A 20,323-nucleotide genomic window follows, 5' to 3' on the forward strand; every position below is an offset into this window, starting at 1 on the left:
GAAAAGGAAAAGGAAAAGGAAAAGGAAAAGGAAAAGGAAAAGGAAAAAAAAAAACATTGTTTTCAGGTTTAAAGTTCTTCAGCATTTCTTAGTCTTGCAGATTACACCAAGTTGGAGTGAACAGTCAAAATGCTCAAGACAATCTGAAGGAAGGAGACAAGAAGAAGTTCATGATGTTCAATCAGAATAAGCACAAAATCCTGCCCCTGGGAAGGAAGAGCTCCTTGCAGAGGTGCAGGTGGGCTGAGGAGCAGCTCTGCAGAAGAAGCCTTAGGCCTTCTGGTGGACAATCAGCTGTGCACAAGCCAGTTGTGTGTCCTGGCAGCAAAGACACTTCCTGGGCTGAACAAACAGAAGCAGAGCCAGAAGATCCAGGGAGGTATCACCCCCCTCTAGTAGGCTCTTGGTGACCACAAATCAAATACTGTATCTGCTTTGGGATCTCCCACTAGAAGAAAGACATTGATGGATTGGAGTGAGTTCAGGTGAGGTCACCAGGATGTTCAGGGCTGGAGCACTTGTCCTGTGAGAAGAAGGGGGAGCTGGGCCTGCTCAGCCTGCAGAAGGGACAGCTCTGGAGGCACCTAACAGCAGCCCCCAGTGCCTACAGGGGTCATCAGGGAGACAGACTTTCCCCCTGGTAGGGGGAAAAGAGACAGGACGTATAAACTGAAACAAGAAATTCAGACTAGATGAAAAACTTTTCCACCATGTGGGCAGTGGAGGAGGTTGCCTGTAGAGGCTGTACAAGCTCCTTCCTCAGAGGCTTCCAGGAGACAGCTGGAGACATCCCTGAGCAGCCTGGTCTGACGCCACAGCTGACCCTGCTGCGAGCAGGATGTTGGGTCAGACACCTCCCAAGGTCCCTCCAACCTGAACCTTCCTGCAACTGCTGACCGCGCAGCAGCCTGCTGGGGAGATGCCAAGGCCTCATTTACGAACTGCTCTTCCCTCCTTGCAAAAATTCCCACCGTGATACAAGCTGGGACTGGTTTGTAGATTCTGCACGGAGCCCTTGCATGCTGTCTCTCTCCACAGTGGAGAACCAACCCAGCACCACTCCACAGCCCAGAGTAGCCAGACAAGCATGTAGGGTTAGCTCGGTGCCCATCTCCACAGAGAGGCTATGCCGATTTTGAGGCATCTCTTTTCTCTGTATTTCACATAATCACAGAATCACAGAGTGGTTTGGATTGGAAGGGACCTTAAAGCCCATCTAGTTCGAACCCCCTGCCATGGGCAGGGACGCCTCCCACCATACCAGGTTGCTCAAAGCCCCATCCAGCCTGGCCTTGAACACCTCCAGGGATGGGGCATCCACAGCTTCTCTGGGCAGCCTGTGCCAGGGCCTCACCAACCTCCGAGTAAAGAATTTCTTCCAAATATTTAAGCTAAACCTAACCTCTTGTACTTTAAAAAACTCTTTCTGCAGTGGGTGGCCAAAGGAGGCAGCTCGTTTCACTCCAGCAGAAAAGGGCAGCAGATCAACATGCTTTTCCTCCTTATGTGCTGTTTTGAGGGTGTTTGGATAACTAGTTACCAAATACAACCTGTTTGTCCCTGCTCTACAGCCAAATCCATGTACTGAACAGCCCCAGAGACACCACTTGCTTTGGTAAATACTTCGGCAAGGTGAGAGGGGTTCCGTGTATCTTGCTAACCTTTGCAGACAATCGGATTTCCTAACGCTTCACAGACCTGTGCACACAGATGGACGTAGGGAGATCACAGATCCATACGCACAGCCCCACGAATGGCAGAGCAGCTGAGTGATGCCAGGCTGGTGCCAGCTGAGAGCCTCCTGCATCCCGCAGCATCTCTCCTTGTGTGGGTAAGAACTTTCCAAAGGGTTAATGTAGAGACTGTACCCCTTGGAGAATTCCCCAAAAGGCAATGGGTCTGTATGGGAAGTGCGTCGCTGGCACACAGACCCAGGCAGATTGCTGCAGTCTTAGCAGCCGCCATCAGCTTCCCCAAGTGCTCTGTACAGAAAGGGGACGGTGCTCCTGTGTGTCGCGTTGCAGGGATGTGGTTTTGCAGGACAGAAAAAAAGGAGAGCCCCCATTCACATCGCAGTCAAAGGGAGTGGAGAGTGCTCAGCAGCCTGCAGGATGGGCCCAGGGCTGGTTACACCCCCAGCTATTTGAGGAAAATCTTGGCCTCTCAAAGCTCCCTGCCTCTCTCCTGTGCCTTTGTGTTCTCTAGAAGGTGAAGCGTAAGGGTATAAAAAGCTGCAAACAGTTCCTACCTCTGGAGACCAGGCATTTACTTAAGAAAGAAAGACCAATTGCTTCCCAGAGCATTGTCCACCCACATTAGAGAAAGGATTAAGCAGATACATTCAGCTATTCTAACAGATTTTCTTTAAACCTTGAATACGCCTCTCACACTCGGTAAGATAATCACATTAGTTTTGTCATTAAAAGATCCCTTTTATAGAAAGTACCTAAACCGCTTAAACCACCCAGAGAGGTCGCATACATTAGAAAACAACAAGACAAACGGAAGGGATTTGCTATCCCCCCTCTTAGTGTTTCGCTGCCCCTGCTTTCTAAACAGGGGGATTGAGCTAAAAGATTGTACAGATCGTCAGCGGAGGGCCGGCCCTGCTCTCCCCGAGGAGCACTTGCTCCCCAGCGAGGGAACACCCCGGTACCGCATGGAGAGCCACGGCGAGCACGTTTCCCACTGCGGGGATGCCCACGCCTCACGACCAGAGCACCCCAACAGCCTGCTGATTTTCCTGGGCACCCAAAAAATAAGGTGACTGCCTTGGGGAGCACAAATACAGGACAGGTTCCTGCTGTTCGCTGCTGCGGGCATTTGTAGTCCCTGCATCATGCCATAGGACAAGTGGGGGTCCCCAGCACAAGGGGGCAGAGGGGACAGAGCAGGTCCCCACTCAGCCAGGCTCAGACAAGCCCTAAGGTCAGCTGATGGCAACAGAGCTCATGCTACAACCAGCAAATTCTTCACGAAGCTCATCCTATTGAAAAGATCTACACCAAAGCACAAGGAGCAAACAACTTCAGATTTGACGTTGAAAATGAGTTGGGCTGGGGAAAAAGGAAAGGCTGACTTGGGGCGTCTAGGCTCACGTCTCAGCACCTAGAGGCAGTGAAATTGAGGAACCAGAATGACGCAGGAGCACAGGTCACTCATTTCAGTGGAAGGTGCAAGCAGATGCTCAGCATCTTTAAAATGGTAAAACAGTTGTCATTTTTTAAACAGTAGAATGGAAATTTTGAAAAGCACTGAAGCACTATAAATTTATCCCAGGTATCATCCTCAGTTCTGAACTTTTGCTGTTGCCTCACTGCTCAGGTAATGTGAGGTAACACACATTTTCTGTGAACCTGCATTGCCAAAACAGACTATTTTATTTAACATTGATAGTCTTAAAGAAGCTGGATTTGTGAGCAGTTATTTTTGTAAAACCGAGGTTGTGATTTTAAAACACACAAGGAAATGACAGAGATGGAAGTGCAATGGGATTCAAACAAATTCCTCCAATGACCATTTATAAATTGCTCGTAGGCAGTAAAAATCACGTACAAAATTTCAGCTCCAGAAAGATTTGTATTTTAAGGAGCAGCTTTTCAGCAGTGCATTTTAAGGAACATGACGAATGCATTGCCTGCTCAGCTCTGCAAGCACCTACTTTATTGTTCCAGCAGTGCAGACCTGCCCCCACTGCAGTCTTTTACTGAGGTTCATTCCTTCGGCTGGTCAAGACTGAGTGCAAATACCATCAGTCTGAGCAGTTTCAGATGGTATTTTTTAAAATAAAGATTTTTATGGTAGTTGGAGTTTTCTCCTACATGCACGGTGTCGCAAACATGTGCCACCTATTACAGTGGCTGCAGACAGCACAGCAGTGATGATCTCCTGGCTTTACAGGGAAGAGAAAAAACCAGCACCCATCGCCCATCCAGAACAGCTAAGGCACCTTAGCAGGTCCTTCCCTGAGGTAGGCTCGGAGTACATGGTTCCTCGTGCTCTCTCCCAAACCCGTGTTCAGGGGATTGCCGCCATCCTCCTCACTGTCAGACAGACAAGGAAACCACCACTAGTCCTGGAAGGTGCAACTGTATCTGTCAGCATGCAAGTCTGTGATGTACAGAGAGCTCTCTAGGTCATTGACAATTCCTTTTGACTCATTTAGAGGTTGGGTTCAAACCACAAAATAGTCTTTTTAAAAGTAAAAAAAAAAAAAAAAAATCCATTTAAGTAAAGTACAGACATTTGCCTGTAACACAGCTGATGCACAGCTAACCTAGGAAGCAAAACTTGCCCTGCATTCCACTTTGCATACACTTCTCCGATAACAGAAATCCCAATCCAGGTTCCCAAAGGGGCTTTCCTTTCTATAGCTTCCTTTGACGACACAGTATGTGTCTTCAAAACTGAAATTACCTACAAACACAACAATTAGTGGCCAAAGGGCACTTAGCTCCTCCCAAGACCCTTCAGCCTCAGCCTCCCCAGTGAACTCCTAGGGCTGTGCAGCCCCATCCAGCCCAGCAAGTGCCTGGGCCCCGCTGCCCGACACATCATCGCTGGCACGTGGGAAGCACTTACTTGGTTGGGACTGCATAGTTCTTCAGATGAGGTCTGAATGCCTGTGATAAATAACACCTTTAAGGTTTCAACTATGCAAGGGAAAAAAAAAAAAAAAAAAAAAAAAGTAAAAATGAAGAATGATTAATAAAAGCAGAAAGCCAGTCACCTAATTCATAAGCTGGTCCAAGCAGTAAAAACCTGATCCAAAGTGCACTGCAATCAGACAGTCTCAGACCAAAGCTGAGTGGATAGTAAGATTTAGGGGAAAAAAAATGACAAAACTAAACAATTTTTGGTTTTAAATGTAATGCCTCACAACTCAAAATGGCAGGTTTTTTTTTTTTGATTATTTTTTAAAGAGAAGTTTCCCTGAAGGCACACTTTTCTGCTTATGAAAGGAGGAATGAAAGCTTAAATTACTTATTCTCATTGAAACTATAAAGTGTTTTCCAAACAACAAACAATAAATTGTTTCCTGAGACAGTAAGTTGCTAGCAGGGGAAAGAGAGGAGGAAGAGACGTGAGCTAATTAAGACAGACAGTGGCTGTTAATTTGGCTGTTCACTGCATGAAAATCCCCACGTCCTTCTCCACTCAACGTAGAAGAGTTTATCCCAGAACTGGCACTCAGAGCAGTCAGTGGGAGCAGTTGGACCAGACTCTTGCTTGCCCAGTTTCAAACCAATTGTAATTCCCAAATTTATGTCTACCCTTGTAAATTTCATTCCTTGCCTTTCAGCTATTACTATGCATTAATTAACACATACAGGTACAATGGTGTTTCTAAAAACTTGACTGTAACTCAGTTTATGAAAAAAACATTTAATTTGTCAAAATTAAATTGACAGAAAATTCAAGGCCACCGTGTCATTACAAAGTACACAAGAGATTGGCATACATTTACATCACAGTACCAAAAAAATGGACTTATTGGAACAGAGATTACCAAAAGCTTTCAAGGGAACAGGTTTCAGGCATGTTCTTACATAGCTCTTCCTCTTCCCCCTGTTGTCCTTCTCTCATCTTGCTCTTTATATTCTCCAATGTAATTACCTTGCTCAAGACAGAGCATGAAAAGTTCAGATTCAGCAAATCTGAACATAAGCGCTATTTTTAACACACTGGAGCAAGATGAGGGAATGCCAGGAACTCTGTTGGGAAGAGAAGATGCACAGGAGTGTATTCAAATATAAAATTTCAGTGTTGGGTTTGGTTTGTTCCCAGAGGGTGGGAGGAGACTGGAAACAGAAAAGGCCACCTGGTGTCTTAGGAAAATACTCAACCATCAGGCATATCATCAAAGCTGAGAAAATTTTTCAACAGAGTTGGAATTTTAAGAGCCTGGGGACAACAAGCCTTGCCCAAGTCTTTCTGAAATGGAGTTGTCCTTTAAACTGCAAAGAAGCCTTTCTGAAGAAGGGCTCCAGTGTGAATGAAGCCAAAGCTGGAAAACGAGGGGACTGCCCCAGCCATTTATTAACGTCAAATATGCTGTCTCATGAATCAGGGCAGTTTGTCTGTTTTGGAAGCCTTACAGAAAGCCCAGTGCACCTGGCTTGTTGAGCTCAGCATCATGCTTTAGGCTGCTCCAAGAGGATAGCTGCATTCTGTGTTTTGAATAGTTTGTCCCGCAAACTTTTTTTTAAAGGCTTTTATTGAAGAGCCATCAGCAAACAGATCATGCAGAATTTGAACAATACAGAGAATGGGGGGGGAGGGGGAAACCCACACAAGGCACAGCCCGAATTATTTGTCGCTTCATAAGATCTAGCCAGCACAAGTGTCACATTTGCTCTTCAAGAGAATAGCTTCAAAAGCTTCCTGATTTGAAAAAAGCTAAATGTTTGTGGGAGGCACACACACACACACACAAATTACAGTTTATTCTTTGGCAACTGTCATCACAGTGGCAGATATTCCAGGATTAGGACAAACAGCAAAGGAAGAAATAAAACCATAGAATCACAGAATATTCCGAGTTGGAAGGGACCCGTAAGGATCATCAAGTCCAACTCCTGGGTGTACCCAAAAGTTTAGACCATGTGACTAAGTGCACAGTCACGTTTCTTAAATTCAGACAGACTTGGTGCAGTGACTGCTTCACTGGGGAGCCTGTTCCAGTGCACAACCACCCTCTCGGTGAAGAACCTCTTCCTGATATCCAGTCTAAACTTCCCCTGCCTCAGCTTAACCCCGTTCCTGCAGGTCCTGTCACTGGTGTTTATGGAGAACAGGTCACCCGCCTCGCCACTACCCCTAATGAGGAAGTTGTAGACCGCGATGAGGTCCCCCCTCAGCCTCCTCTTCTCCAGGCTGAACACCCCAGTGACCTCAGCTGCTCTTCATACACCATCCCCTCCAGGCCCTTCACCACCTTTGTCGCCCTCCTCTGGAAACTCTCCAACAGTTGAATGTCCTTTTTGTACTGATGTGCCCAGAACTGGACACAGTACTCGAGGTGAGGTCGCACCAGCGCAGAGCAGAGCAGGACGATCACTTCACTTGCCCTACCAGCGATGCTGTGCTTGATGCACCCCAGGATACGGTTGGCCCTCCTGGCTGCCAGGGCACACTGCTGGCTCATATTCAACTTGCTGTCAGCTGCAGCCCCCAGACCCCTCTCTGCAGGGCTACTCTCCAGCGTCTTGTTGCCCAGTCTGTATGCACAGCCAGGGTTGCCCCGTCCCAGGTGCAGGACCCAGCACTTGCTTTTGTTAAACTTCATGTTAAACTTCAAAACCCTGATACGGACTGCACAGGCTCAGCCAGTTATTAGCAGAGGGAGTCCGGGCCCAGCCCTGACCCTTCAGCACAGTACAGAATGGAAAAACCACCAAAGGCAGCTTTGATTAGTAAGTTGCCAGAAAATTACAATTTAAAATATGTTTTTTTCCAGTACTGATTCCAAAGGTTAGGGGCTGTTCAGTTTCCTTACAAACTGCACAGCCAGTTTTCACCCATGCCTTCCCTACCTCTCCAGCACACATCTCAGGAAGATGTGACTTCTGTTCCCTCGTTCTCCCTGTGCCCCTGCCATGATAATTTACACCAGCAGAGGATGTCCAAAATTCAATACCACTGAATGCAACAGGATTTTGATCATCAATGTAAACAGCACTGCCATTTAATCCATTGTATATACCAGCAGTCAGGACAGTAACCTAGCAAGCAAGGAAGGCATCAAGCCTAGAAGAGGCACTCTACCCTAAGGTACAGCATTTGGGAAGAGCAGAAGAGGAAAGCAAGGCACAGCAAGCAGCTCAGTCCATGCACTTTATTCTCTAAAGTTTGTTCTCTGATAACACCCTCCCATCTGTCTACCACCTGCTTCTCCCATGGGCACAAGCAATGGCCAGCGCTGCAGCACAGATGAAGAAGCAGGAGTGAAATGTTCAGAGCGTCTGTGTTAAGGCCTGGCCCTGCTCCCAGCAAAGCCAGCAGAGGTATAAAGGCCACAGTTATCACAGTATCACTTCAGTGCTTGTGCCTGGCCTTTTCAATCCACTGCTTCATGTAGTGGACTTCCAAGACCCGAGCTTGCTGCACAGATTTGGGGTCACGAGGGTTGTGGCTGCGCAGGTCCAGGTGATGAGCTCCATCTGGGATCATGATGGCCACGAGGGAATCGCTGATGTTCTGGGTCACCCCACCTGCAGACCACGGATCCAGGCCACCATTGCTATAAGGAAACAATGCTTCATTAGGGTACATTTGCACAGAAGTCAGCAACCCATCCACACTGACCTTCAACCATATGTACTATCAGAAACAGACCTCAGCCTTGCCTCCAAGCCCCTGGCTATGCTGCCATCACCAGTCATCTGCTGATTCCCACAATAACCTACAACAGCATCACAGCCTCTGGAGATAGATATACCGCCACCCATCTTTGTCATAAAAAGGTCCAGGTCCCCCGCAGCAAGACATGCTCAGTTCCCAAATCAAAGCTTTTTGCTTTCCTTCCTCACAAGCTGCTGTAAGCTAACAACCAACAGGACCCTTCAGAGCAGAATTTTCAGGAAGTTCTACCTTTTGTTCTCAGCTAGGTACCAAACTCTCTTTTGCAGAGAAATGCTTGGACCTTTCGTTACTTACTTTTTCTCTAATAACCAAATTACTATAAAACATTCCACAGAATTCTGTCTCCAAAAACTTTCTCTGTGACAGGAAGAATCTGATGCAATTTACTACTCATCCCCAGGTCAATGAAAGCATTTCTTGCAGTGTAGTTCAGGTTCACGGAGTAGCACCTGGTCCATGGAGCAAGCCAATGGCTGAACTGGGAAGAGTTTTGCATCTTTTTTTTCCTACTTTTGGACTTAGGAGGTGATAGGGATTACTGGGTTATTTTCCTTTATTTCAACCTTCTTCCTCATGTGCAGTCCTCATGTGCAGTCCATGCACAAAGAAAGCAACTTCTGTATACTTATGAAACTACGCAAACCTAGATCAGTTCCTCGCATAACGCACTGACCTGCTCACAAAAGGAAACATTAAATATAGGCCTGTTTCTAGAAGGATAAATATATGCCAGTTTCTCAAAGGATCTAAGAAAAATCAAAACACCCTGGTACACAGAGATACACAGCTAGAAAAACACCACACTGGTAGCACTGCAAATCACAGACAAAACAAGTGAAAAAGTGTTTGTAGAAATACTAAGTAAAAATCTGATTGAGTCTAATAGTTCATTTGTTTCTCCTCTGAACAAGGAGACTATCTTCATAGTTCTTATTTTTCAGTGGTTCTAAATATGGCTGCAAGTAAGAAACATTTTGTAACTGCAAAACAAAAAGCATACAGAGCTGCCCAATAACTATAAAGCATTTGATTTAAAAGGTCATCTGAATCAGCAGAGCACCTTGGCAACAGGGGGATGAGTTGCTGAGATACCCAAGATGTGCATGGACTTGGATCTTTTGGTCCCAGTCATGTGGAAACTAAACATGCTGCAAGAAAATAACAATCTCTGGCTTTTTTAGGAGCTGCTGGCTGCATCCTCTGCGGCTCCTGCCAAATGATGGCAGCAGAGGCACTGACGCACTTTGAGAAGTGGTACTTGATGAGGGGAAGGGGAACACAGGGCTCACCCCAAAATCATCCTGAGGCTTAAAGGACAAGGTAATTCAGCACCAACTGAAATGGATTATTTATATGTTAAAGCTAAGCATGCAAATGAGTGATCAGTTGCCCATCTCGCAGTGTGGAAGTTTCCTGATGCATTCAGAAGTAGAAAAATAATTCAGCATTTTATTTCTAGCAGTGGTCAGGCAAGAATGGCTTCAGAACAATACGCTTCAATGCAAAATATCAGCATGCCGGTCCTGTTTTCAATTCATCATACTTCCCTGAGAGCATAACCAGGGTCCCACCTATCCCCCAGCAAGTTTCCTTTCTGATCATCTCTTTAGAGCCTCCTCAGCCCTCCAGCCCTACCCAGCACGAGAGGTTTTGCACAACCTTACGAGCACTGCTCATGCATTTTTTTTTAAATATGTACATCCTCCGCAGTTCTGTTTCCTGAACTTTTCTCACCTTTGTCTTCAGCCAGACATTGATTTACCTTCTCTTCTTTTTCTGATTTTTTTCCCCCTCAAAAAAGTGTTTCTTCTGCAAACAGCTCTAGCATCTTTCAAAACAGAGACCCCACTTCCTGCCTCTCCCTCTCCAGTACAGAACTGGAGAGGTGGGTACCTCAATTTCAAAGCCTACAAGCCCAAGTATGATCCTCACAGATTGAAAGAACTGTATTTTTAGACTGTTTGTACTGTCTGATAAAAGTTGGGGTATTTCTGAATGCAAGGTACAAGAAATGCAAGCCCAGTTCATCTAAATACATTCAACCTGTCACCTTCCAAGGCTATAGCAAGGATTATTTTTTTTTCTAAACCTCCCTAAATGAAAGAGTCTATTTCTACTAGAGTTTGTAATCTCAAGTCAAATTCCCATTCACACCTGGGCCAATCTTGACTACCACTGGCTATCGGTGAGATGCTACCAACTGCTCCAAGCTCTCTGCCACTACAAGCATAGAGGGCATTAAAGCATCATTTCCTCCGCTCTGCAGCATTTCCACACCAAGCACAAAGCACACGCCTGTAAGAGCATCAGGAGTGGAAGCTGCTGGAAGAGAAATGGCAGTTCTGAAAACCCCCATCTCCTCAAAACAGTGTTGTAATAAAAACGCTCTGCCCATGATAGGCAAGCAGTATCTGTCTACAGCCTACGTAAGCACTCACACGCTAAGAAAAGCTCAATCAGGTGTCTGCAAGAAGGTACTGAAGAGGTGTGATATGTACACCTCAGCATGGGTCTGCAGAGAGATGTACTGCTCCTGGAGGGAGGAACAGCAACAAGAGCTGGAGTATCCTAGGCAAACCCCACTGCAGATAAATCCACCCTAGAGTGGTTCTATTGAGATGCAGTGGTCTTCTCTTCCTGTGTTAAATTGCTGTGCAAGTTCCTCAACATTAATGCAGTGCTTTTTACTCCCCAGGGAGCCACATCCTCTGATAGACATAGGGGTATTTTTATTTATTGTTTTTGTAAAGCACTCTGTGGTGTTGGGGGATAAAAGGCTCTTATATAAGATGTACAGTGTTGACAATGTGTTTGTTTGAAGAGAAACAACACAGCTTGAGATCCAAAGCTCTGTGTGTACAGCACTACTTTTTCATTCAGTTAGTTGCTTTCAAGCTTTTCTCATTTCAACCTCCTTTGGCTAGCATAAATTCTTAACCACTAGATTTGTTTGCTTGTCTATCACTTACAAAGCCAATTTCTGCTGTACAGATCTGTGAAGCCTTGGAAATAAACAACACTGTAGAAATTAAGTTAGGCCATTTTTATTTTTTAACTAAAGAGCCATTCTACCCTTTTTGGAATTTTTTTTCCTCACTCTAGAGCATATATCCTGCTGGTACAGGAACAGCAAGAATCAAATGAGAGAAAAGCAACAGGGCTTTTGGAGCCAAACAGACCAACGTTAACAGATCCAGAGAATAATCCCTAATTCCACTGAGGACTTTTACTTCAAAATACACAGCTGTTTACCAAGTCCAACAGACTAATTCTGATTCTTATTTTATGCGTTTTTCTCTGAAAAGGCCTTGCACGATGTGAGGCAGAGCATGGAAGAATATATCCAGGAGCTGCCTGCCATGGACAATCAGTACAGAGTCAGAACTCCTGAGGGCACAGGCTTTGGCTGCATTTATTAAAAGTCTCTCTGCCACATAACAGTGTCACAAGCAGCCAGTATTAAGCTGTTCAAAATAAGCATCGCCTCACAGCAGAAGTGTAACTGTATAAACCTTCCTTTATAGAAAGCTGAGCAGAGTTTAACCTTAAAAATAAGTAATGGTTTTGAGTAGACAGCAAACAGCATCAACTAGTTTTTGTACTAGACAAACATTTATTTTACATTTTGTCCATATAAAAACATTCAGACTTTCAGACAAACTTGAAATCAAAGAGAAAGGGGAACACCACGCCAGCCTTCCACAAGGCTATCACCCACAGCAACAATTGCAGTGACCAAGATCCTGTGTTATAGCTAGAGCTTGTTTAGACTTTCCTTTTATGTGGAAGAGACGGTGCTTGGCTTCTTGAAAAGCTAGACAGATTTACCAGCATGGGAAACCTGGACTTTGGCCACAAGATAAGAAGAAATCCACAGGGGAAGAAAATTACATTTGGCAGAATCCCAGCCCAGACTCTTCTTTTAGAGTTCCCCAGGCAGTGACAGAACAGTTGGCTTCTTTGGCCACTGTAGATTGACCATTTTACTCTCAAGAGCAACACAAAGCACTCCCATCATTTATTCAGCTGGGAGGCTGGAGACAGATGCTTTTGCTACTCAGTAAGTGGGGGAAGGAATGGGTTAAAAGTACCCAAACTTGGCAAATGTCAAAACAGCAGAAATGAAGCTTTGGCAGGTCCCCCAGAATTGCCACCACTGTACCCTCCTAAGGTGAGGGGGACTGACACCCCTACATTCCTTTAACTATAAAGCAGCAGTCTGGAGGGATTTTGTGTGCATTAGCTCTGATGGCTAGTGGGGCTGAAGTTCCTGCAGTGCACAGTAATATGAGTTGTAAAGAAGCCACATCACAGATCTGAGATTGGAAGAAATCCCACCCCCATCATCGCAGCTAAGGTTAGTTTCACAATAGGAAATACCATCCTATTTGCCACAACAGTGTTAACAGATGTATTTAGGGTATTAAAGTGTTGGCAGGACAAACAGTTGAAACACTAAATGGTTATTTATGCTTTGGGACATTGCAAGTGGGATTTGTTAGTTCATGTATAATGGCTTTGAATGGATTCCCAAAATGGGATCTTGTCGTGCTGCCTGTGCCTGCCAAGGTGGTAACTGTAAAACAGTATCACATTTGGGGGTGGGGGAGGAAGTTACTCAAACTATTCACGCACAACAAGAGGGAATTGTTAAAGAAAACATGATTGCTTCTAATAATCCTATTTGGCCTGTTCAAAGATCAGCACTTGGGGAATGAGTGTAGACTATAGAGAATTGAATAAAGTCACCCCCACCACTTGCAGTTACGGTCTCCAGACATGATTACTCTCATAGGCAAAATTTGTGAAAATTTACAACCCTGGAAGGTGGCAATAGATCTTGCTAATGCTTTCTTCTCAATAGCCATTGCTTCACAAAGCCAAGACTAGTTTGCCTTTACCTGGTAACAAAAGCAATATACTTTTCAAATATTGCCTCAGGGATATAAACACAGTCCCTCTATTTGCCACCAAATGATAGCAGCTGAGGTAGTGCTATGGTAAGGTACCATTGTTACTTACCATTACGTTAACAGTTGACTACTGCAGCATAACTACAAGGAATTAAAAGGCCTGCTGGCCACACACTCTGGTACAAGCCAGGATGCTGCTGCACCTGAAAACACTGCTGGCTCAATTCAGCCAGCTATCAACCACTACCCTCAGGTCCTTTCCTGAATGGCAGCTTTCCAGCCACTCTTCCCCCAACCTATGGCACCACAGGGGGTTGTTGTGCCCCAAGTGCAGGACCTGGCACTTGGCTTTCTTGAACCTCATACAGTTGGCCTCAGCCCATCGATCCAGCCTATCCAGATCCCTCTGCAGAGCCCTCCTACCCTCAAGTAGATCCACACTTGCACCTCTTCTGCTCCCTGTCAGTATCTATCAGGTCAGGGGGCTGAGTACCCAGAGAACAACTGGTCTTGCTGCTAAAGACTGAGGCAAAGAAGGCAGTAAGTACCTCAGCCTTCTCCTCATCTCTTGTCTCTATATTTTCCCCCTCACATCCAATAAAGGATGCAGATTCTCCACAGTCAGACATCTGGTAAGGTGAAGTCCTCCGTGAGAACAAGGGCTAGCTATTGTGAGACTTCTCCCAGCTGCTTGTAGAATGTTTTGTCTGCCTCTTTGGCCTGGTTAGGTGGTCTATAACAGACACCCACCAGGATATCTGCCTCACTGGCCTTCCCCCAATTCTTATCCATAAACATTCAACCCTGTCATCACCATTATTACTCCCAAGACAATCCAAACAGTCCCTAACATCCAGTGCTACTGCACCAGGTAGCACAGCCTGGTGCTAGGCATCCAGTTCCTTCTGTTTGTTGCCCATGCTGCATGCATTGGTGTAGATGCACTCCAGCTGGGCTAACAACCCCCATCACCTCTTGGAGGGAGTGTGTGTGGAAGCCCAAATTCCTACAGAATCATTCTCAGGCACTTCAGTGATTTTTAACCCATCAATATACCTTGTCTTTGCTGTGACATGGCTCTCCATCTCATACCTCCACTGGGAAAGGGGACCAAAGGACTTTGCTAGCACACTGTCCCACAAACATTGGTGTGTCACCCACCAGGGTGCTTTGTTTCTAGCAAGCCTGGTTTTATCAATTTTCCTCCCCTGAAATCGAGTTTACAACCCTTTCAATGAGCCCTGTTAACTCTTGTGCAAAAATCCTTTTCCCCTTTTTGAGATAGGTCTATCCCATCTGCTGTCAGCAGGCCTGGTATCATGTAGAATGACCCATAATCAAAAATCCCAAGTGCTGACAGGGACACCAGGCCTGGAACCAGGTATTGGTCTGCTGGCTCTGTTTCTCTCCTCATCACTACCTGCAACTGGAGGAATGGAGGAGAACACTACTTCTGCTCCTGATCCCTTAAACCAGTTGTCTGAGGGCAAGAGGGCCTTGGGACTTTGTGTTGGAGCTTCATTGCTGCCTACCTGAAAAATCAGTAACAGATGGGGCTGCACCAGGGTAGGAAGCTTTCTCTTCACATCTCTAACCCCAGGGAGGCAGCAGAATTCCCTATGAAGTATTCAACCTGCATATTGGGCCTTCTGCTCCCTTCAGAAGGGAGTCTCCTATGACAACGACCTGTCTTTTTTAGTTTGCTGAAGCTCTTTAACATCAATGAGGCCTCCAAGCCCAGATGAACTGTCTTCATCAATATTGTTTAGTTCCACTTGCAGAGTCTCATACCTATTGCATGAGGGCACCTGGGAAGGCAGGATAGTTACTGAGGAGACATCCCTGCTGCCCTGGGCAGGAAATTGTCACCATTGCCCCTTACCCTTTAGTTCTATGTGGTCAGCCATCTGTTTCCTTTAACGTTTCCTTTTTTCCCCCCAGCTTTGGGACTACCCTGTCTGTCTTTTGGGCCTGCCTCAGGGAGTGAAGGAAGTGATTCTAGTAGTCTCCCCCTCTCATGCTCTGATACTCCTCATCTTACCTCCTCCCAGAGCTGTCACTAAGCAGAGTTTCTCAGTGCCTTTCCAAATGTGGAAGGTGCAACAAAAATAAATTCACTCTTCGCATTTTAGCCATAGGTCTGTGATTATTCCTGCTGCCTACCTGTGCCAACCCACACAGTAGTACTGACGGACCAAACTGGTGGAAGACAACTCTGAAACAAGGCTCACCTGAAAATGATGTTGCTGTGTGAGCTGATGTTCTTCCCTCCGTACATAGAAAGAACCCAAGAGGGGCGAGGTCTCACTCCCCATAACCTGAAGCATTCTTCTGAAAGTGCATCAAAGTCCCATTTCTGAGGTTCAAACATGTCATTGACACCATCTGTGCACATGGGCATCACCATCTCAGTGCAAACCTGGAAGAGAGCAGAACAACAAGATGAGACTGTCCCATAACCATTTGTGCAGCACTTAAAGAGCACAAACAAAACATGACTGGTAATTATCAAACTATCACAACACAGGTGTCAAGCATAAGCTTCATCTTCCATGCAAGAACCATTTCCTGACCTTAGTGATACTAGAGAGGAAGAACAAAAAGGTATCGCCTGGAAGCCACATAGACTAATTGCCATGGTGGGTGCTAACTCAGTCTATGCCTACTTGTGTCTTTCCCCCCAAGCCTTCAGAAGCAGGCAACCTCCAACAAGCTGCAGATTGAATGCATTTTTATGAGTCCAGCTGCCATACTTTTGTTACCCACATGGTGTCCCTCCTGCCTGTGTCAGAGAGTAACTTAAAAGCCTACACATCTCCTGGTGCTGTCGGGAGCACAGGAGAAATAGGAGAGTAGCCAAGAGCAGATGGTGACAGTCTGAACACTGATTTTTATACCTTGTTTCTGGCATCACTGGCTCTTCTCTTCAGTGGAGAGGCTGAACACTAAGTGCTATGTGTGCTCACTTTGAGACAGAAAGAGCAGAATGCCCTGGAGACCTTAATAAAATTACAGATCCCTGTAGTATGTGAAGGGGAAGATTGTGTCTCAGTTAGGTACAGGATAATTAGTTGAAAGAAATCAGTATCAGCATATCCTGACATATTTGTACAGACAGTGGGCTTGAGGGGTGCAGTCTCAGGGAAATAGAAGACTAAGATGCTGCTTCTGTACATCCCTTTCTAGTCAACGTGAAGAGCTGAAACTCAACAATCAAAGACAATCTAAACCTCCTGGGAAAGTAGCTTCTCTGTCATGCCTTGCCCTCTTCACTACAATCGTACTTCCCCCTCAAGCTCACTATCATCAGGAAGTAAGTTGCTTTACTTGGACTTGATGATCCTTATGGGTCCCTTCCAACTCGGGATATTCTATGATTCTACTATAGTAGTACTTATTTCCCTCTCCCCACCCGTTTTCTACAGGGTAAACATCAGTAGCAATATTTCAACTGGTTATCCTGTTTTCCACAGTGATTGCTTTTTATAAGACTAATGATAAAAGTCACGCATAAGAAAGAGTTCAAGTTCTAAGCCAGACAGAGAGATACAGCTTGTGATTTTGTTTAGAGAACATCTGAAAACGTGACATGTCCTTGATACTGTCTATGAAATGTTATTGTAATACCATTAATTTTCAGTTCTAGATCCAACTTTTTATTTTCAAAGACCTGGGTTCTGTTTAAAGCAGTGTATAAACAGGCAGAGTCCTTACTGATGCTTGTGCAGCCCCATCAATTTATATCTGGTCCAACCTATTGACATGGCGATTGCCATCACCTCTAGTCCAAAAAACCTCACTAAGTTACAAGTGAAAGGACAGAGTGCATACCTGATAGTACCAACCCAACTGACCAAGATTCTTTGTTGCCGTCTCAGACATGTCAAAGCATGAGGCTTCTCCTGAATAATTGTAGTAGACGTTCACTGCCTGGTAAACATTCTGCAGCAACAGTTTGTCAGAGAGACTGGGATCCTTCAAGAACTTGCAAACTTCCTACAATGAAGAGGAGAGATGGGGTCTCGGTCTGCAAGAATACAGGTAAACACACAACACCTGACAGGACATCAGTTTCATCTTCAAAGTATATCCAAACCACCACCAGAAAGCATCTATGTGATGACATACCCTGAGCATTATCATCAAGCCATATTCCATTTGTGCAGTGCATGTAATGCAAGCAACCAAAATATTACATTTCCCAATTAAAATTCTTGGCTCTTGACGCAACCTGTGGCAGTCAACAAACCAGCTGATGTACAAGAAGGGACTGCCCCATTCCCCTTTTTTCAGCCATGTTGGCTCTACAGATCCAAAAATACAGGAAAAGATACAGGCAAGGAGAGAATTAAACTAAGTGGAAGAGACTTTAACAGTCCAAGCTTTAATCAATCCTCCAAGACAGTCCTCAATTACCTGTACAGGCCAAGCTGGCAGAGGCTGTAAGAAGTCAGCTTTATAGGGATAGTCCACCATAGCCAAGTCTACCCACGTTTCACTCAGCCAACTTTTCAACATAGCAGCATCCTGAAGATTTTTTAATGGGCTGCACAAATGAAATGTGCTGGAAAGCCATTGTAAACCTGCATCTTTAATATAAAAATATAAAAAAAGACAGTAAATGTATTAATAGTAGCACAACTGACCTATGTTAAGTATTTTCACCAGATCATTTATGCTGAGTGAAGTTACCCCCCATGCACACAAGCAGAGCAGATCAAAATTTAGTCAGCATCTTTAAGTAAAGAGAAACACAACCTGAATGGATGTTAAGATAATGTTATGTTAAAGAAGGGATGTACAAGTCATTTGGCATCTTTTTGACAGGAAACATCAGGGCTCTCTTCTTCCAGAAAACAAAAGTTTCATAGAATCATAGAACATCCCGAGTTGGAAGGGACCCGTAAGGATCATCAAGTCCAACTCCTGGCACCGCACAGGTCTACCCAAATGTTTAGACCATGTGACTAAGTGCACAGTCCAATCTCTTCTTAAATTCAGACAGACTCGGTGAAGTGACTGCTTCACTGGGGAGCCTGTTCCAGTGCACAACCACCCTCTCGGTGAAGAACCTCTTCCTGATATCCAGTCTAAATTTCCCCTGCCTCAGCTTAACACCATTCCCGCAGGTCCTATCACTGGTGTTTATGGAGAATAGGTCACCTGCCTCGCCACTACCCCTAACGAGGAAGTTGTAGACTGCGATGAGGTCCCCCCTCAGCCTCCTCTTCTCCAGGCTGAACAGGCCCAGTGACCTCAGCAGCTCCTCATATGTCTTCCCCTCCAGGCCCTTCACCATCTTCATCACCCTCCTCTGGAAACTCTCCAACAGTTGAATGTCCTTTTTGTACTGGGGTGCCCAGAACTGCACACAGTACTCAAGGTGAGGCCACACCAGCACAGAGTAGAACAGGACAATCACTTTCCTCAACTGACTAGTAATGACTAATGATGCCGTGCTTGATGCACCCCAGGATATGGTTGGCCCTCCTGGCTGCCAGGGCACACTGCTTGCTCATATTCAACTTGCTGTCAACCCTCTCTGTAGGGCTGTAATCCAGCATCTTGTCGCCCAGTCTGTATGGATAGCCAGGGTTGCCCCGTCCCAGGTGCAGGACCCGGCACTTGCTTTTGTTAAACTTCATGTGGTTGGTGATTGCCCAGCTCTCCAATCTGTCCAGATCTCTCTGCAACACCTTTCCACCAGAGTCCTCAACTCCTCCGAGTCTGGTGTTATCGGCAAATCTGCTCAAAACACCTTCTAGTCTTACATCCAAATCATTTATAAAAACATTGAAGAAGACTGGCCCTAAAATGGAGCCTTGAGGGGCCCCATTAGTGACCATCCACCAGCCGGATGTGGCCTCATTTACCACAACCCTTTGAGCCCTGCCCATCAGCCAATTGCTCACCCATCGTATGATGTTTTTGTTAAGCTGTATCCTGGACATTTTGTCCAGTAGGATCCTATGGGAAACCATGTCAAAAGCTTTGCTGAAGTCCAAAAAGATCACATCAGCTGGTTTCCCTTGGTTGACTAGATGGGTAATCTTACTAGAAAAGGAAATCAAATTTGTTATGCAGGACCTCATGAACCCATGTTGGCTGGGACCAATGACTGCATTGTCCCCCAGGTGCACTTCAATAACTTCAAGAATCATCTTCTCCATAATTTTACCAGGCACTGACGTGAGACTGACAGGCCTGTAATTACCAGGGTCTTCTTTCTGACCCTTCTTGAAAATTGGCACGACATTTGCCAGCTTCCAGTCTACCAAGACCTCTCCAGATTCCCAAGATCATTGAAAAATAACTGAGAGAGGTCCCACAATGACATCAGCCAGCTCTTTACGCACCATGGGATGTATACCATCCAGACCCATGGACTTGTATGGATCCAGGTGGAGCAGCAAATCCCGCACATGTTCAGGGTTGGTGGGGAGTTTGTCATTCCCACCATCATGGTCCTCCAGCTAGGGGCACCCTGGGTCCTGAAGCCCATCATCAATGTTTAAGACAGAGGCAAAGAATGCATTAAGCGTCTCTGCTATGCCTATGTCATTGTCTGTGACGAGACCTTCCCCATCAAGTAGTGGACCTGTGTTTTCTTTGGTTCTCGTTTTTCTGTTCACATATCTAAAAACCTTTTTTATTGTCTCCCACAGACATGGCCAGCTTCAACTCTAATTGGGCTTTGGCCACACAAGTTTTCTCCCTGCAAACACGAAAAGCACCCCTGTATTCCTTCCTCATTGCCTGACCCTCCTTCCAGCAGCCATACACTTTCTTTTTTCACCTATGCTCCAACAGAAGATCCCTGGTCAGCCAGGCTGGCCTCCTGCCCCGCCTGCCTGTCTTCTGATATTTTGGAATTGCCCAATCTTGTGCTTTTAGGAGTCAGTGCTTAAAGATTGACCAGCACTGATGGACGCCAATGCCTTCAAAAGCAGTTTCCCAGGGAACCTTGCTGACTAGTTCCCTGAGCAGCCTGAAGTCTGCTTTCCCCATATCCAGTGCTGAAGTTTTGGTGGCAGTTTTCCTTCAGT

General features: G+C 45.6%; 1 protein-coding gene and 1 long non-coding RNA gene across 2 annotated transcripts in view; one reads left to right on the forward strand and one right to left on the reverse strand.

Annotated features, from left to right (window-relative positions):
- The window catches only part of LOC118168909, a 16,826-nt gene extending 12,232 nt beyond the window's left edge, over positions 1–4,594 (forward strand). Inside the window, exon 2 of the long non-coding RNA XR_004751856.1 lies at positions 4,332–4,594. This is a non-coding gene — a long non-coding RNA (uncharacterized LOC118168909). The remainder of the gene's footprint in view (positions 1–4,331) is intronic.
- A 2,926-nt stretch (positions 4,595–7,520) lies between these two features.
- The window catches only part of PRCP (prolylcarboxypeptidase), a 33,777-nt gene continuing 20,974 nt past the window's right edge, over positions 7,521–20,323 (reverse strand). Inside the window, exons 6-9 of the mRNA XM_035329564.1 lie at positions 17,694–17,866; positions 17,109–17,273; positions 15,509–15,696; positions 7,521–8,242 (exon numbers count right to left, since the gene is read on the reverse strand). Coding sequence (XP_035185455.1) covers positions 8,038–8,242; positions 15,509–15,696; positions 17,109–17,273; positions 17,694–17,866 — 731 coding nt within the window. The 3' untranslated portion in view covers positions 7,521–8,037. The remainder of the gene's footprint in view (positions 8,243–15,508; positions 15,697–17,108; positions 17,274–17,693; positions 17,867–20,323) is intronic.

This window comes from Oxyura jamaicensis, chromosome 1 (genome assembly GCF_011077185.1).
Source record: "Oxyura jamaicensis isolate SHBP4307 breed ruddy duck chromosome 1, BPBGC_Ojam_1.0, whole genome shotgun sequence".
Classification (NCBI taxonomy): Eukaryota; Metazoa; Chordata; class Aves; order Anseriformes; family Anatidae; genus Oxyura; species Oxyura jamaicensis.